The sequence below is a fragment of the Centrocercus urophasianus genome, unplaced genomic scaffold, assembly GCF_019232065.1.
Source record: "Centrocercus urophasianus isolate 14NV4802_14NV808 unplaced genomic scaffold, USGS_Curo_1.0 seq_73, whole genome shotgun sequence".
Classification (NCBI taxonomy): domain Eukaryota; kingdom Metazoa; phylum Chordata; class Aves; order Galliformes; family Phasianidae; genus Centrocercus; species Centrocercus urophasianus.
This window is the reverse complement of record NW_024885344.1, coordinates 5209270-5227943: the sequence shown is the minus strand read 5'-3', so window position 1 is coordinate 5227943 and position 18674 is coordinate 5209270. Positions and strand designations below refer to the sequence as shown.

Here is an 18674-nt window from a genome sequence, read left to right as displayed (position 1 = left end):
TGAATGCAGCCTTTGGAGATGCAGCAACCTGTTTTCTTCCTTGAACTTGACTGAATTGCTGACTGTCTATAGCTGACAAACTGACTCCAGAAAGGCAAGCAAGAAAATATGTCCTTCCTGAATAAATGCATGGATATGCCTTCAAACTTCACATCCACTTCAAGTGATTATCTCAACTGATTGGTGTTCTATTTCAGTGGTGCTACACCCATGCTGTAAAGACTCACAATTGCCCCTCTCTCTGACCCTACACTCCCCTTGGTAGAAGGCCATTCACCAGCAGCCAACACAGCAAGCGCTGTAGCTCTCGTAAGGGCTCTGATACACACAAAGAAATCAAAATCTGTCTTAAAACAGCGAAGGAATCTTTTGTGCAAAAAGTTTCCAAATGTATCAAAAGCTACTCCATCCAATAACAGTCCCTCAACCCACCTGCTAGCAGGAAGGCTGGGCAGTGCAGGGGACTGGGGCTGGGAGGGGGTAATGGGGAGGGATTTTTTTTCAAATTGTAATTGCTTGGGTTTCTGATCCAAGGTAAATGACAAGAAATCGAAAAACACCCCCAACACACATATTTCAACCAAAGCAAGCGCTTGGGATTATTTTTTCCCTTCTGTGTCTGTTTGAAGGTATTCTCCTGAGTTGACAAGCACGTGTTTTGGAGACCATTGAAAAGTTTCTGCCATAAATAGAGGAGGCAGCTTGGCTTAAGTGTTGCTAGGGAATACCTGGCAACAGGCAACAATAGTCCTTTTAGAGAGCCCAGGGCAAACAGTGACCGTGGTAATGGGGTGGGCTTAAGGGAGGCTCCTTGCCCAAAGCCCCTCCACTCACACTGCGCCTCCAGCCCTGGGCTGTGTTCCGGAAATTCCCCGCACAAAGCCCCCCATTCAATGGGAGGCGGGCCCATGCGTGTGCTTTTCTGGTGGGGAGGGGGGTGTGGAGGGAGGGTGGAGGCCTTCTTGCCAAAAAAAAAAAAAAAATCCAAAGTTTTGTGGGTTTTGTTTTTGCATAGGCTAAGAGAAGCACAGAAAGTGCTAAGTTTGTAAAAGAGGCTGAAAAGGTTCAGAAAGGAGCATAATGGGGCCAGGGAATGCCTCGTGAATTTTGAACAGAGAGCAGAAAAGAGACCCTAAAAAGCAATTAGTGATGCTGCTTGTCGCTGAAGAGGGAGCTTGAAGGAGGTGGGAAGGCGCAAAAGGAAGAGGGCAACTCCAATCACTTAGTAAAGCATGAGTGAAGTGGGGCACAGTGCTGGAGACGGGAGCCTTCTGCGATGCTGGCGGTAGGATGGAGGGAGGCACACGGCGAGGGCAGCGGCCGAGGCGCGCCGGCAGCCCAAGGCACATGCCAAGCTGTGTCTTGGCGTGGTCTCCTCTCCCCTGCTCATTTCTGTAAAGCTGGGGAAGCAGAGGGCAGGGCTGCGCTCCCTCGGCCACAACGATGCACCTCACATCTCTGCAAGGAGGGCTTCACAGCCACCTCACTTCATTTCCAGAGCCTGCACATACTCCTATTTATCTTCACATTCCTTGTGCAAAATAAAAAATAACACTGTCTGCTCATTAGCTGGGAGTTATTAGGAAGAAGGAAAAAAAATAGACAAAAAAAGGGGCTGTCTGAACAGGCCTGAATAGCTATAACCTTAATGGGTTGTCAGAAGCTGGCAGCAGGGTAAGGGCAGCCAATCCCCCTCTAGTCTTTTGTCCCAGACATTGTTTAGGATCAGTGGTAGCTCATTAGGTCGGGACAGTAATATTTGTAACAGTCCTGCAGGGCTGAGGCTCCAGACCGTATCTTCAGCTGCTTTCCTGCTGTCAGTCTGATTCACAGAGAGGTATTTATCTCGACAAAGATACTTCTGTGGAAAGTGCTATTCACCTCCCATATCCTGATCATCAACCTTTGATGAAAGCTGCTTCTAAAATGGGTACAGGTGAAGCTGGGCACCTTTCCTGCATGTACAGAGATGTGATACAGTGACAGGAAAGCTGTAAAAGCCAAGTTGCTGTGTCCTCGGCTCATCATTTGGCCTTACACTTTGCCTCATTGTATTTTCAGATTTCACCTGCAAAGTAGGGATAATCACCCATTTTGCGTTGTAAGGGTGGTATAGGAAAAAGTACTAGACTGCAAGTCATTCTGGCAAAGAAACGCTGCAAATTAGATTTTTCTTAGTGGTGTATAATACCCCTCACACTTTATATTTACTTCCGGACTAGCAGCATGAATCTGCTAAGGAGGACAGTAGAGTTAAACCTCCCCTCTGACACCTCTGCTCTTGAAAGCCTGGATGTAGGCTTGGGTCCCATTCCCTGAGAGATCAAATCTCCAGTTTTGGTCATATATATCATCCGATGGTGCCATAAATTCAATATGACCTATTAGCAAAGTGATGAAACTGAAGGATAATTGATCACTGGATATATTTTCTTGTCATTAGGCAACACATTATACATTCACTTGTTAATCTCACCAGTCAGAGAGAGCAAAGTGCATCCTCATTCTCTGCTCTGTCTGAGACATTACTTCAGTATTTAAGGCCCAAAGTTTTCTAAGGAATCTGAGAGCTGCATGCAGCTGCCCTAGATCCCTATTAACAACAAGCCAAACTAACAAATAATGATGAAATGATTTCCTTATCTATTTTGAGTTAGAAAACTGTGTAGACAATGAAGCATTTTCTGAAACAAAGGGGCAAGAACTACTTGTCCCTTTCACTGAGATAAGAGGATGATAAGTACACAAAGGTCAGCAAACAGACATTGAAGGGTTCAAACCAAGAGCATAGCAAGGCAATGAGAACAGCATCCCCAGGTCCTCAGTGAGAGCAAAGCCCACCAACAGCTGCCTCCATGGTGCTCCAGAGCTGGAACAGCTGCTGTTGACATCCTGCAAACCAAAACAGTCCTTTCATGTTCTCTGCATTGGAATCCTCTGAAATGGATTGGTATCTCGCAGCACACCATCAAAACACAATGGGAGGCACAGCAGAAGGGTTATGGCTCCGCACTGTGACTTAGCCATGATTACATTTGGGTAACTCTGTGATCTTGTAAATGAATGTAATGAAATATGAGTTATCCATGAAGAACCCTCCCATCACCTCAAGGAGTGATGGAATTTAAGACCAAAAATAGCAGTTTCATACCAGGTGGGGGGAATATTCTGCAGTCAGTGAAACGGTTCTTGTGATAAAGTTTATTATTCCCAAGTTAGCTGGTCACAACAGAGCAGCACCATGGGTATCGAGAGGTGCCTGCCATCAGCAGCACACACCAGGGAGCAGGCCACATCTGTCCAATTCAGATTCTAAATGGTGAACAACAGAAGAAATGCTACCCGGGGATGGAGTGCAGCAACAGGACACACCTCATCAGTTATGGGATGGATTTTGCTGAACGCCTTTGCTAAGTTCCCCTTGCTGGATTGTTTCTCTGAAATCCCAGAAACAGAGTAAAAACATAGTCCCATGCCTAGGTTGCCGATGACGCAAGTGTCTGTACCTGCACTCACAGGAATGAATAAAACTTGGCAGCAAATAATAAAATGTGAGTTTGTGGAAGCTGTCATTGTTGTTTTCCTCAACAAGATGTTAAACTAGCAGCATTTCTATTATCTGACTGAAATACCATAATGACCATAATGACTAATGGGCCAAGTTCTGTTTTCTGCCACAATCAAGCAGAGAAAAAAGTGTTCACCAGAATCTCTGGAAGGTGTCTAAAATATTTCAATTTATGTTAAAATAGTCTTCCACATTAATGTTCTGTGTAGCATTTCTAACCATGGGAATAGATGTATATAAAGGCAATTGTAACTTGTATGGTTTCTTGAAGATCACACTGGCTTCTCAGCCTTGTGGCAGGTTCAAAAACTGCAGACCTGTAAGAAACTTCCAAATTTGAAATGAGAGTTCTGCTTGTGTTTATGATGACAAGATACAAAAATGTTACAAATTTTAAACATGAATAGTAGAACTAGATGTTTTCACTTTTTCAGAGGGATGCTATTGCGATAAACAAAGGTGTTGCCATGTTTCGTGCTGTTTGCAATTTTAGTTACTCTGTCACAGCAAAATATGCTTTTGAGTGTGATGAAGACATTAATTTGCTGATAAGGAATTACGGACTTTAAGTGTCATCAAAATGCCTATTAATTGGAAAAATCTGTAACTTACCCACCTTTCTGAGTGAGCATGCATGTTCTTGAGCAGATTCGCGTCCACATGCACAAAGCCCTGCACAACCCACGGTGGCATCCCTACCCCACACCCACCCAGGCCCGACCCGCACGGCCGTAGGGGCAGCACCACGGACAGCGCCCGCATTACCGCGCCTTGGCCGGTGCTCTCGCAGCCGCGTTTCCCACGCGCGGAACCATCCCCAGGAGCCAGAGACAAAGTCATGCTGATATATTCCCCTTTGCCTCGCAGATGCATCAGCCAAAATCCGTGCCGAGTTCCTTTTGTTTCAAAGGGAGGATTTTTAAAATCACCTGGCTTAAAAACTTCAGAACGCTTTCCTACCTGGAAACCATGCTTATATATCCAAGCGTGTCAAAAGGAGTTTTATTTTAACACTGTTCCAACAGACAGCAAAGACATGAGCATTCACCCAGTACTTATAATGCCATCTTATGTCCAGTTTGTGGTGTTCAGCAAGGCCTAACAAGCTATATAAATTGCGTCCCAATGTGCCCCAGCATGAAGCTACAGAATAGCGGCCTCCTTTGCCAGTGAAGATTGTGGAAGTAATGGCCTGGCTGATATGATACTATAACCTTGACTGCCAGGTGTATGCAGTTGTGATTCTTGATGGAATGGAAAAGCACTCCGTGTTGTCTGGACATGATAGATGAAGTTCACCAAGTTGCAGTGCTCAATTCTTGGTCATGGAAGAAGCTGTTTCAAGCGAGAGTTGATAAGATGGCTAGAAAGGCAAATTCACAAGAAGGATGACACAGCTCCACAGCTGGTAGACACACCTGCAAGGCATCAACACATTGAAAGTGACTGGTTGTATGCTAGACTAACTCTACACAGGTCTAAAGGAAGGGCAAGGTTCACAGATTTCAGCCACAAAATTTAATCTAATATCTCCTACATCAAAAGCTTGCTTAGTCAATATGGTTATTGATTAACTATACTGACACGCTCTTCTGTCTCAATAGCACCTTTCCTGCACCAGAAGCAACAGATTTTTGGATTCTGTGCTGCAGAACTCAGTTGGCCAGTACCTGAGCTGTGTAGGACAATGGCTGCAGGCATGAATGTAGAGCTATGCTGTGATTCTGAGATGTTACGTCTGGTCAGTCCTCTGAGAATTTTGCAAGATAGCTAAGAGAAATGGTATGTGGGGCCTCTGTGGGTGTACTGTGCATGAACTTTTCCAAAGTCCATGTGACACTTTGTGATGCTCTATGTCATTTTTCCACCCATAAACATCTCCAGAAACACTTTAATTAGTAATTCTTATGGGAAATAAACATAGATATGCCAGGACAAAAAATTCTTTATAGATCTAACATTTTAAACAGACACAAGGTGGGAGAAAAGAAGTTTTGTATAACATACTGCCCATTCTCCCAGCCAGTCTGAAACAGGACCTAGCCCAAGGGAGCATGGACCCATAGGGGCTGTCCACCTGTATGGAGGAGCACTTTGCCATGCAGATGCGCTTGCATCAGGATCAGCAGTTTTATCAGCCTGACACACACACAGGCTTTTCCTCTCGGCCAGGCATATTTGCTTGGGCTCGGAACTCTGTCAGCACACACACAGGACTGGACTAGCAAGTTCAGAGCCAACAGGGTGTCTTTTCACTCCCTGAGTGAAAAGGGTGAACTCCCTGACAATGCCGCCCTGATCTCTCTCACCCTGTCTGAGGCTTAGCCAAGCATGCAGATGATAAGACTCTCCACTGTTCCTCCCCTTTCTTGCTTTTCATTTGTTGTTTGAGATAGTTTGAAGCAGAAAAAGACACTTTATTTGCTCCTATCACTTAGTACTGACTGAAGCTGTTTAGATTTCTCTGAAATAGTCCTACATAACAAACATAATACCTAAGGATAGGCACTGACTTTTTAAATACATTTTTGTTTTGAGGCTTGCGACTATCACCTATCCTTTGGGTCTAATTCATGACATTGCCACAGGGTCTGAATGAAGGCAGCACTGAGCTGGACAACAAGGGATGTAGTGAGAGCTTGGAAAGCCGAAGCTGGCCTTGGCCCAGAGAGAAAGCAAGTTTGCAGGAGCCCAATCCCTTAAGTAGCTTATCTCCTCCTCTCTGCTGCAGCACATGGGTGTACAGTGCAATTGGGACTGCATCCTCTGTCCACTGGTGCAGAGCCACCTTGGACTAGTCTAAGGTTATGATGGTTGGCAGAAACGTGAGAAACTGAAAAGGCAGATCTCAATCCTGCATTGCTGGAGGGAAGAGCTGAACACACATCTCCCACAGCCAATGGAGATGTGTGTGAACAAACTCACTCTAGTGAAGATCTGGCTAGTAATACAGTGTGAGATGTATCCAAAAAACAAAGCAGACCTCATAGCTGCCCAACACATAGAACACTGAGTTACAGTTTGATCCTCCAGGTTCAGATGTGTGATCCCAGCTGGGAGCAATCATCCCAAATATTACAGCCTGAAGTGTGGAAAATGTCATAAGCAATTCCAGCCAACCTATTCCTACTTAGATAAATCACTGGCAATTAAAACAAATCACAAAAATACAGACTGGTGCTAACAGGGGCCTACAGGTATTATGTACAGAGAAAAACTCAGTACCACATTAGGATGGACCAAAGGGAAACCTGGTCCTCATGTAACAACTAAGATGTTTGTTTTGCTAAAACAGATAATAATAAACACATTTCTGTTTTGATGAATACTCATCCTGCAGTGAACTCTAGAAAAGACTTCAATGTTTTCCTCTTCAGGGTGGATGAGTGGTTGTGATTTGTAGAACTTGCTAGAAGAGGAATGTTGAAACCAAGAGGTGTCGAGTCTTAAATGATCATCTCCCAGCCCAAAACATTAGCTTTGAAACTGGCCACGGAAAGAAAAATCATACAAAAATATTTTCAAAATAACTGAGAAAAAGATTAATCCTTTCAGGAAAAAATCCAATGAAGAAGTAGGAAATTTTTTCCCCAAATTAAGATAGAAAGTGACTGCATGAAAGAGAGGAAATGTAATTTTAGATAGAGCTGTCTGAAACAAAACTGAAAAAAAGGACTAGATCACATTACTGTCTTTATACTGCAAATTGTTTGCCATACCAGCCGTGACGGCAGTGTGTGCACCCACTCACCTCAACCCTGCATACATGCATGGAAGCAGCAAAGAGCCAGGCACAGGCAGGAGCCCTAGGACTAGCTCTTCATAGCTCACACCTGACCCAGACCCATCTCTCATCTATCCACGCAGATCTGGCAGGCCCCAAGTACAACCTTGTTGAGATCCTCAACAGGCAGTATGGACTTATTCTTGTGTTCATCACTATGCATTTAATAGCTTCCCAGTGCACACTGACCATTGCAAGGCTGTGCCCTGAAACAACAACAACAAAAGCACAATTGTCTCTTCATTAGCTGCTCTTTATCAATGAGCACTACAGGAACACATTGGTGAAGTAAAGGGTAACTTTCTTCTTGATGTAAAGTAGCCACAAGGATCTAGATCACAGCAGCAACATTCTGCTAATAAACTGTCTCAATTAGTAAAATACGTTGTCTTTGTCCAGGTAGCAATCTCTACACAGCATATTTCTTTCAACTGTCCAATGATCAAGGCTTTCAAATTAGGACAGTTAGCCTCTGAAGTAACACTTTCTTGTAGCAACAAGCAAAGGGACAGAATTGTTCTTCCTCTTTATTGATGTATATCAGGAAAGATGAGTCTTTTATAGGATTACCACTTATTAAGAAACTATCTTCTTTCCCTTTGATGCTGAGAACTGAAGCTGAGCCCACCTTTTTGTTCTTTTTTTTTCCTCCCATTAGTTCTTCAGTGCCAGTTCAGAAATCCTTTTTTGTTCCAGGAAAATTTATCTAGCATTGCAATTCACCTGCAGTAGTATCTGTTCAGTGGTGATTCATCACTACAGGACATAAATTTTGTCCCTAAATCTTGCAAAAAATTGCTTTCAATAGCACAGAAGGGAAAATTGAGAAGCTCTGTATTTTGAAGAACAGCAAGCCATTAAAGAAAGGAGCCAGAAATCACTGTTGGACTTAGATGTGAAGAATATAGAACAGTCTTTACTGAATGGAATGACCTGTGCTTGTTGAAAATTGGTCTTTTAAAATTTTTTTATAGCATGATGAACAATTTTGATGCTTCAGGAAATTTTTCTTGCAAGAAAGGGACACTCCTTCTCCCTATAATTTATTTAGCTGTTATTTTCACAGCTTTTTACGGAAGATCATTATTGAATTTGGGCTTCAAAACTACACATGAGAGCCAATGCTGTTTTCTTCTGATGAACTCTATACATTTCCTCTGAGCAGAAACTATTTTCACTCTTATCTCCTCAGAATCATTTTATCACATGGAACTTGAAATGTGTTGGAGTTTCTCTTGACTTGTTCTAGTCTTTAAGGAGAAGAACCTGACTTTTCTTCCATTGAGAGTGCTGTCTGTTTCCTATGTGAGTTCACTTTGAGTAATTCATTTCATTTCACAGGAAGTCTGTTCCTGTATTTGCCCTGTAAATACAGGCACAATGTCAGAGATCTCCTTTTAGTGTATACTGCTAAGCTTTAACAAAACTCTTGATTTTGGAAAGATTGCACAAGACATCGTAAATCACCACCTTTGAAGGCATAAGGCAATACTTCCCTGTTACAAAGCTGCACACAGACATTTTCCAGAATTTGAACAATTCAGCCTCCTGGTAAGAAGAAAAATCATTTGCTTAAACACCTGTATGGAAAGTGATATCTAATCTTTTATGTTCACTGTTGGAGAGTGCTCAGGTCAATCAACAGTCAATAGAAGGTAGTTGTAACTCTTATTTTCTATTTTATTTTACAGTCAAGGTTGAGTATTTGTTTTTGAAAGATTGGCGGGGTTGGTTGGCAGTGCCAGGGAACCGGATTCTCTTTATCTGTGTGCTTGTTACAAGGAGGAGGCAGGTGCAGAGCAAGCCTTCTAACACGGTCAGCAGCAATAATCCCCACCTGAGCACTGACTGGCCACCTGCTCTTCAGGCAGAAAGATAATTCAGGCTTGAAGTGAGCGTGGTTCTAAGTCTCTGCTAAGTAAAGACTCATAAATGACTCAAATTACAGCAAGATCAGGGGGCATGTCAATATATCAGTGTTTGATCACTGACAGTGATTCCTTCTGGATTCACCCCAAGGCATGTGGTTCAACCTGAAATGGCCTCACCCAATTTAGTGCAGCTGTGGTTTATGGAGGACTTACCTATTCCGTGTGCTGCTGAAGATAGCACATAACTTCTCAAGAACCCCAGCACCACCAGCTACCCAACATATTAGAGCCCAGGCATCCTAAAACCTGATGAACTGTTTCACTTATATTTCAGTCAGCAGTCAACATCCAAAAGATTTTCACCCAGAGTGTGGACCCCAGTTTTCCATGGGATTTATCATTTATTTACAGGAAATCATCTCCCCTTGCTTAACAACACATCAAAAAATGCACAGTGTGAAGTGTCTGCTGAGAGGCACAACAAACAGGAAAATACAGATATACACAGAAATGTGTGTTAGGAGGCAGTGGAACTATTTTTATGTAGGAAAAAGAGAAACAAATGAGGCTTCGCCTCATTCCTCTGTTATCTAAATTGCTTCATTTATTCTCCGTAAATAGGAATTGACTGCATAGCAAACACTTCAGTGAGCCAGGACCATAACATTCCTTGCTTGCCAGTTCTGATACAAAGCCATTCTTCTCTAGAACTCAGGCTTGGTTGTCCTGAAACATGATGGAAGTGCCACAAAACGCACCAGTGAGACAGAGCTCCTGATTTCACCTACTGCTTTGCGTTATTTCTGGGGATTATGCTGTGGGCCATGCAGCATCCTCAAGCTAAGCCCTGTACCTGGGCTAAGAGAAGGGTGAAATGAAGAAGTACCAATCGCTATGAGCAATGCTGGGTCCTGCTCTTCTTCCAGGAAAGGAAGAAATACTCAGTAAGCACCTCATTAGCATGCAGTGGAGAACCAGGGAGACTTACGTGAGGCTAACTTTACAGCTAAGCCAGGGGAAAATGAAATAAAGGCATTGGCTTCCCTCAGTTCCCTCAGTAAGTAGCTAATTCGTCCACAGGCTACATGCTAAACAGGGGAGAGTTATGTAACTGGTAATTGCTGACTCCTTACTCAGACTTATTAGACAAACCTTGCCTGAGTCTCAGTGATGAATCTGGTCCAGACCATCAGATAGCTAAAAATAGTTATGTTTCGTGTTGTTTTTGTGGTTTTTTTCTTTGAAACCTAACAAAGATTCACAACCTACCCAGGGAATTACAAATGGAGAGAGAATTATCAGTGCCAACATGCACCAGTGTGCCTGATTTTTCTTTGGCCTAGATTGATCCTGAGATGATGATCCATTATGAGTTGCATGATCCACTATGAGTTGCGTGTCTGTCTGTCACCACAATACATACAAACAGGGAACAAGGAGATTGGAAGAAATTGGGGAAAAAAAAAAATAAAAGGAAAAAATTGGGAGATTGCTGCTGATAAAGGATGGATTCACATGAAATCAAGAAGTTTTTCCATACCCTTTCACTATGAAAAAAAATGTTGAATTCATTTTTAATTTGACAAAAAAAATAATCATCAGGATATTATTTTTTCCCACATCACCCTACCAAGCAAGGGAAAAAAATCAGCCCCCTAAAGGCAGAGAGTTGGAACTTGATGATTTTTACGATCCCTTCCTACATAAGCTGTTCAATGATTCCACAGTTCTATGACTATTCTAGGGACAAGTTTTTGGGAACTTCTGTAACCCCACCAAATCTCATTACTGTGTTTAGAAAGATCTCAACAAATCCATTTCAAATGTTCCTACAAGAAAACAGAGCCATGGCCTTGCAATTACCAGAAACTCTATAAACCAGTAACTTCAGTCTGAAAATGTTGCTCAACAGCACAGTGCCTGTCCCTGTGCATCTCCATCTTGGCACAATATGCTCCTCTTGTTAGGGCTCCCTTTTTGTTCACTGCATACATGACATCTCTCCCCAGTGGGAGCTGCCAATAGACAGTTAAGGATATGCAGGCAATAAAACATACAGGAAATTGCAGTAGCACTGCGTCTTGTACTGTTCCTTCATCAGGAACTAGGCCAAGAATAAAGAAGAAATAACAAAAAAACAAACAAACAAACAAAAAAAAAAAGGTAAAGAACATGCAGAGACTAGCTCTGTTCTTAGAACGAAGCAAGTATTGTTCCTTCATGTGGGGTTTATTTCAGAGCAGCATAACAGCTTCCACAAAGTGCATTAGATGAAACTCCCAGGTGACTTGTTGTTGTATTTAAACACTGCCTGCCTAGGATTGAAATAAACAGCTTTTATATTAATTAGAAACAAATCCTCTCAATTGGAAGGTATAACTGATTCTAGATTGCACACATAACAGTTACTCAGATTTTTATTCAGTTACATGCTTTTAAATTTGTCAGCCATTCATAATCTAATATGCTATAACTACAGTTTACAACAGCACCATAAAATATTGATTCAATTGTTTTGACCTTTTATTGATGAGCATAACATGTAATCAAGCCAGTGTGCACCTTTTCTTGAAGCAAGCTATTCACTCATTGCTAGTGCCCCAACCTAGCTACATATTTACAGCCTCAGCTTAGGAGTATTGGGTTCTACACGTGTTTTGCAGTAATACATATGCCAATTATCTCTTTGCTGGTTTCTGATTATAGTTTAATCAAAGACACTCAATACTAAACATGTAGGACCTGAATATAGATTGCCACTCTCTTCACTGGCCAAGTACATTGATTTCACCAGCTGAGAACCTGGCTCAGATGCTTCATACTAAACTGAAAGCAAAAGGCTTGTAAAGAACCTGTGACTGCCAGAAACACAGGAGGCATCATTAGGTGCACCTGAGACTGATAACGCAAAACTCCCTCCCAATGCAGAGCAAAGCTTTCTTCCGAAGTCCACGGGGATATTTGCTTGCTCTGAAGTTGTTAAAGCCCCTGTATCAGCTTTCTCCATAAGATAACAGGCTTGCTTGGCTCTTGGGAACAATGCTCCGCTTTTCTTAGCTTTGACCCTATTAGGTAAATCCACGTTCCTTTTGTGGCTGACTAGCTGCAAGAAGATGTTGTTTATCTCGGTTTACCTCACACCCTTCAGAAAAAAAAATCTAAACAGATTCTCAAAATGTTTGTGATCAGATTGAATAGGCCAAATTAATCCTTTGTGCTTTCAGCCTGTTTTTCATTAATTAGTGGAAACCCAACCTGACAATGCTCAATATCACAGTCACCAGACTAAGAGTGCATTACTGAGATAAATGGAGAAGAAGGAAGATGTCAGTTCCTGGCATTATCATCCTCCTGTGCAATAGCTGTTTGCTTGTTTGTTTGTTTGTTTGAATATATATGATAATGGCAGATAATGCTTCTTTTTTTCTTTTTTCTTTTTTTTTTTTTTCCAGAGCCTAGGACATTTCCGTGAAGTCGTGTAAATAAAATAGAGAGACCAAGGATCACTGTGGTTGTCAAGTGTTTTTTTAAATCTCCACTGGCTTATAAAAAACTCCTCCTGTTTTTATTTTTTTATTATTATTATTTTTTATTTTTTATTTGGTATCAGTTCAATGCCTTCACGAATGCTGGCACCTTTAAAGCCTGGGCATCCTTTCGAAGTACAACTGCACAGGACACCTTTTCTCTCTCAGAACGTATATGCATATGGAGTCAGTGTCATTCCAGATCCCAGCTTCTCATGGTTGTGCTCCCAGTGACTACTGCAACAAGAGCTGGCCAATAGCTTTGGGACCTCACAGGTTTTGTGCCATGAACATTCTGCTTCTTACTCTGTGTTACCTCCAAAGTCCTTAAGAGGTTCTGGTCTTCTGTGGCTGTCACATATCTTCCTCTTCTCCCTCCTGTACCCAGCTCTTCTCAAAACTGCTCCAGTAATCAATATTGCAAAGAAACAATTGTTGGAAATCAATGAGGTTTTCATTCTTATTTAGCAGTTCCTGCTCAGCTTTGGCTGTTTCTGAGTTTGCAATTTCCATTAATTGTGTCAGTTTTTGTGAGGCTGTCCTGGTGCAAGTCACAGCTCACACCCAGCATGGCAGAGGATGGTAGGGCTGCTTTCATCCCTTTATTGCTGAGGGCAGCCAAGGGTGAGATGGTCCTTCTGCACCAGCTGGAGTAGACATGTGGCTGTTGTAATTTGTTCTTTGGTGAAGCAAACTGTTCACAGCATGATGTGATGAGATGAAAGTGCTGTATCAAGCTGCAGTAAGAACTCAGTGTCCTGCTTTCACTGAAGAGACATGGAAACAGACAACTTTCACCATTCAAATTTTAAGTAATGTTAAACAACAACAACAAAAAAATCTTTGTGTTTCTCCAAAAGTAAAGAGGACTGTGTGGTCAGGGAGGAAGATAGCACTTTTTCATGCTTGGCAAAAATGCTAGTACCAAAATGTGCAGAAGGAAATGTTACAGGAAGATGCTTCTGGGTGGAAGCATGGACTCTCCCGACATTTACTGGAGGCAAAGATGATGGGTAGGCAATTACAAAGCTTCCAGTTAGACATTTTGCCCATACTGGAAGATGACAAAGGCATACTAACAAGGCTTAAGAAAGGATAAGCAAGCACTTCACCTACAAAACACACTCCTGGAAATCCATGGAGCGTTCACAGAATCATAGAACTGTTGGAAGAGTAAGGCCATCTAGTCCAACTCCCCTGCAATGAATTTACAGCTAGAGCACCTCCAGCTTGTCCCCATCCTCCTGTCTCTGAGTGACAGTTCTGCATCTTCTTTCATTTTCTCTAATGTGCACTGTGGTACAATGTGACAGCTTATCTTAGCCACATACTTTGCTATTGCTCTCAACACAGTGAGAGCTTTAAACCTGCTGAGGATACAGGAATATTCAAGATCTAATGGGCAGCTAAGGAGCAAGTACAAGGCAGCTAAGGAGCAAGGTCTTTTCCTTCCAACATACTCGGATAGCTGAAGATAGTCTGGGAGTATCTTCTCTCCATAGAGTTATGACTCTGTCTGGACAACATATTACTAGCAGAGGGCTAAGTGGCTCTGGATCTCTGGCTCTGAGGTCCAGAGATCGAGAAACTTCAGTCCAGCTGCTGAATTCTCACCTGCAAATATGCAGAGTGCACGTACACGTGGGCGCACTAATCTTTACCTTTGCAAATGAGCAAACTATTTGTTCAAGCAAATCCACTTGCCCTGTATCCCAGCGACTCAATTTATGAGCACAGATTTCTGGCTGACAATTTCAGAGGACATCACCAAACCACTCTTTTAAGATCTAGTGACTGTCTTCTTAATGCTCTCCTGATTCTCTGCTTACCCTGACAAAATTATGGAGTGTGCTGACAGCACCTTTTCTAAGATCACCTCCAAAAAAGAAAATAGCTTGTATTACATTTCCATACTCACATTCAGCTTTTCTGCCAAGATGAATAACCCATACAAAACCAAGCAAGGATGCCAAGCTTTGAGAGATGGCTATGCAAGCGGAGCTAACACGTGGGTATACATTGTATCATCCTCTGCTTCCCTGCCACCTCCAGTCCAGTGTGCCAGCAGGGGTCTGAAACCAATGAGGCCGTTAAGCTCAAAAACTACATGGGGTCTCATAGCTAAGTGGGGACAAGCTCAGACAGTATTTGTGCTGATCTCTCCTCTCCAAATTAAGACTGAGAGACTCTGATGGGACTGGAGGAGGAAGCTGACACTATAGGTGCATATGGGGTGGATGCAAGAAAAACAAAGGAATAAAGAAAAAAACAATCAAGACATTAATAATTATTATTAAAAAAAAAAAATCAAACAAACAAACAAGAAAAAAGAAACAACCAAGAAACAAAAACACAACAAAGCAAAGCAAAGCTGAGACAAGGCTGTCTCCTTTGTAACCTTTCTGCCTTGGTATGGAAGAAACTGCTTTACTCAGAGGTTTGAAACCCAAACCCCAAGGGCTCAACAGGACGTGCCTTGTGCAGGAACAGGACAGACTTCTGCTTTACCATATAAGTGTTGTGTTTTGCACACCATAAACATATTCTTTCTATAAGCTGTCTCATAAAGCTTACTTCACCACATTTTTTTTACATGCTGTGTAAGAGACAACTCTTATCTTACTTCAACAAGACCTTAATTTATTCAGAAGAAATTCTCCATGCTCTAAAATGATCTTTATGTGATCAGTTCAAGCCTCAAAAACAAATTGAGTGCTCCATAAATGTGGTGGGTTTGTCTTTGAAAAACTTCTCTACACGGTCTTTACTCTTCAAGCTTTACACAGATGAATTTGCTCCCTCCCACGATTAACTAAACAAAAAGAAAGAAACAATAGTTTGTTTTGACAATCTAGCCTCTTGTTTCAGTACAATTGTTCCAAACCATAAGGAAACAGTATTTATTTGCATGTATCCACAGAAATATTAAAGTTACTCACAGGAAAGAGAGTTCTGAGTTTCTCTAAACTAAGACTTGATCTCGGACAGCCCTTTCTGGCCATGGTGTGACACAGAACAAATAAGACAACAGTAGACAGTTACTGTCATCAAGCCAACAGCACCGCTTCAAATTCAGATAGAAACCAAACCTGACTCTCCATAGAGGCTACTGTGGATTAAAGAGACTCATGTCTTTTTCTGGGACAGGGAAGTGTCAATTCTCAACCATGGCTGGAGAAGTCGGAGCATGCCAGCTGAAGAAGTAGGATCAAAATGACAATCAGGAGGGTGATGGGTCTTGCTGGGATGACAGGCAGGGTATGCATGTGGAATGAACACATACATGTGTACTCTATTGCCCCTGAACTTCCTGCTGTCCCTTTTCTTGTGAGCCAGCAGGGCTCCAAGCCCACTGAGACAACTGACTTGTGCAATTTCAATGCCCTTTAATAATACACAAGAACAGAACCGACAGGAGAGCAGAGTGGATGGGGCATCGCAAGGCTTCTATTTATTTGCATAGCCATGAAGCCCGTGGTTTGCTCACAGCACATGCTTCAGTGACCAGAAATTTAAGATTCTACACTGACGATTCTTTATAGCAACTATCTCAGGAGGTGTCTTTTCAAGGCCCACCATGTCCTAATTAACAAGCAAAGCTATAGGTGCAAAGTAGAAACCTTCAAGGTCTTGCTTAGAAATTCCACTATAGGGCACTATTCAGGGAAAACAGCAACACACAATGCCACACTTGTCCCACCTCCCATTTCTTACCCATTCAGAGCTCCTACAACTTTTTGTGGCATCCTGGGGATCAAGGTGGTAGCAACCATAGCAACCAGCCTGTGGTTACCTGAAGGCTTCTCTCAAACACAGGGTAATCCATAACCAAAACTACTCCATTTTCCCAGCAAGAACCAACAGATAGAAGTGACACAGAAATCTGTGAGATGTGACATTCTCCCTAGGGATTCAAATCTCTGAAGCCTTGCTTCCTCCCACCACAGCACATTCCCAAAGCTACCACATAACAGAGAGTTCCTCATGAGAGAGACCCAAACTGTCGTCTTCCCACCAAAATTTCCCCTTGATGTCCACATCCAAATTCTTAGCCTGTTGCAGCTCAGTGTTTGGCAGGAAATACTGAAACACATCTCCTGATACACATACAGTGTTTACTATTCCAAAGTGGAACCGGCAATCTTCTCCTTATTTAATCTTGCAAACATACACAGTTGTTTTTGAGATGCAGTGATTAGGAAATTCCACATGGCTCTAATGTATGCAAATAAATCAATACATAAAGACAGACTAAAAAGGCAACACCAGAAAAGAATAACAAGGACTGTGGTCTTATGCTAGTTGTTTTTCTTGTAAAGATGTTTTCAACTTCATTTAGAAATGCCTCCTTCTCTCTTTCTGAATACACGTGTGCAGGACATTCATGGAGAAATCTTGGTCAGAAGGAACCAGTTTGCATAGGGAGCTATTGGCAAGCAGGTTTCAGAGACCATATTATTCTTGTGACTCACTTTGTCCTCTGCAAAATTATTCCAATGAAAAGATTTTTTTTCTGAGGTGAAGCACAATTAAGTTTGACCTTCTTTGCTTAAATTAAAATAGGACTGAAATGAAGAATCTGACTCATTCCTCTAATTTTACAGGCTCAATAGTAATCTAGCCATGCTATTCATTTAGAGAAACCATTAATTTTGTTATGTGGCTGAAACTAGAAGGCCTCAGCTTTCTTTCTCTCACTTTTCCCCCCTCTTTTTTCTCTTTGTCTGTGCACCTGTTTGCACCACTTTACCATCCCATTTGAAAAACTTTGGGTAATCCTTTGGCACTAACCCTGGTGTGATAATACTTGTGTTATTCAGAAGCATAATTACAAAGGACAACACAGATAAAACATGTCTTTTACTTCTGCTGTGAATATGCCAGTTTTGCCATTCTTCAAGGTGAATGATTTCTAAAACCTCCTGTATTTAATGTTAATCTAAATTCTTCACACAATGAAACTTCCAGCACCTTAGGGGAAATTGATTACATTTGACACATCAGAGAGAATGCTAACGGTCAAAACTTTTACTGTAATTCTCTTAACAGCAGCACCTTCCATACCAGAGTCCTTCTCCTCAACACTTTGTGAATCTTGATGCACATGTTCAGAGGCAGCTTAGTGTTAGGCCTTATTTTGTCAAGGAGAAGCCAAATGCTGGGGCCAGGAAACACACCAGTGGTGAGACAAAAGCAAAATCTTTGATTACTGCATCGCGATGCTTGGGCCTAGATATTATTAAAATCTAAATGTCACAGCTTTTACTTTCTTTCCGTATTTTGGAGAGGACGTCAATCAACTTTAAATAATCTACCAAATGCAAAGATGTTTGCTACTCATTAAATGTGGAAAGCTCAACAATACCCTATTAATATCATCCAGGTGCCTGGATTTGGGAGAGGTAAAGTCAGCATCTCCACACCTCTTGTTACCTTTCATTTCAGGCTCTATCAGAAAGGGCCAACTTTGCTCCATTTGATGTCCCATTGCAAATTTGGACTCACTGGGGCTAGTAGCGAGGGGATTGTCCCAGAGGCTTGGGTCAATCCTAATGAACTCCAACCAAACAACCGCTTTCGTTAAGACAACAAAAGCATTTGCATGAGTGACTTACGTGATTGCAACAGTTGAAACATGACACAAGAAGAAATCTCATTTATGCAAGTATCCTTCAAATTCTTTAGGGATTTTCTAGTAAAAAAAACAGTAGTATTTTAAACCCTGCATAGGAGAAAACACTCAGCAAAGGCCATATTGTCAATGCATTGCAGACTGTGGTGGCTAGTGTTGTTTTACTGACTGTTTTCCTCACAGCCAACAAGAGATATTCCAACTAGTTTCCTCTGGTGTGAGTGGTAATAGCAACATGGAATTCATGGAGGACTACAAAGCAAGAGAAATTACTCCGGATTCTCTTTTCAAT

At 42.0% G+C, this 18674-nt stretch overlaps 1 protein-coding gene across 1 annotated transcript in view; it reads right to left on the bottom strand.

Moving 5' to 3' along the window:
- Positions 1–4330, bottom strand: part of PAH (phenylalanine hydroxylase) — a 71393-nt gene extending 67063 nt beyond the window's left edge. The window contains exon 1 of the mRNA XM_042838077.1: positions 4181–4330. Within this exon, the coding sequence (XP_042694011.1) occupies positions 4181–4330 (150 nt within the window). The remainder of the gene's footprint in view (positions 1–4180) is intronic.
- Between the last annotated feature and the right edge of the window lie 14344 nt (positions 4331–18674).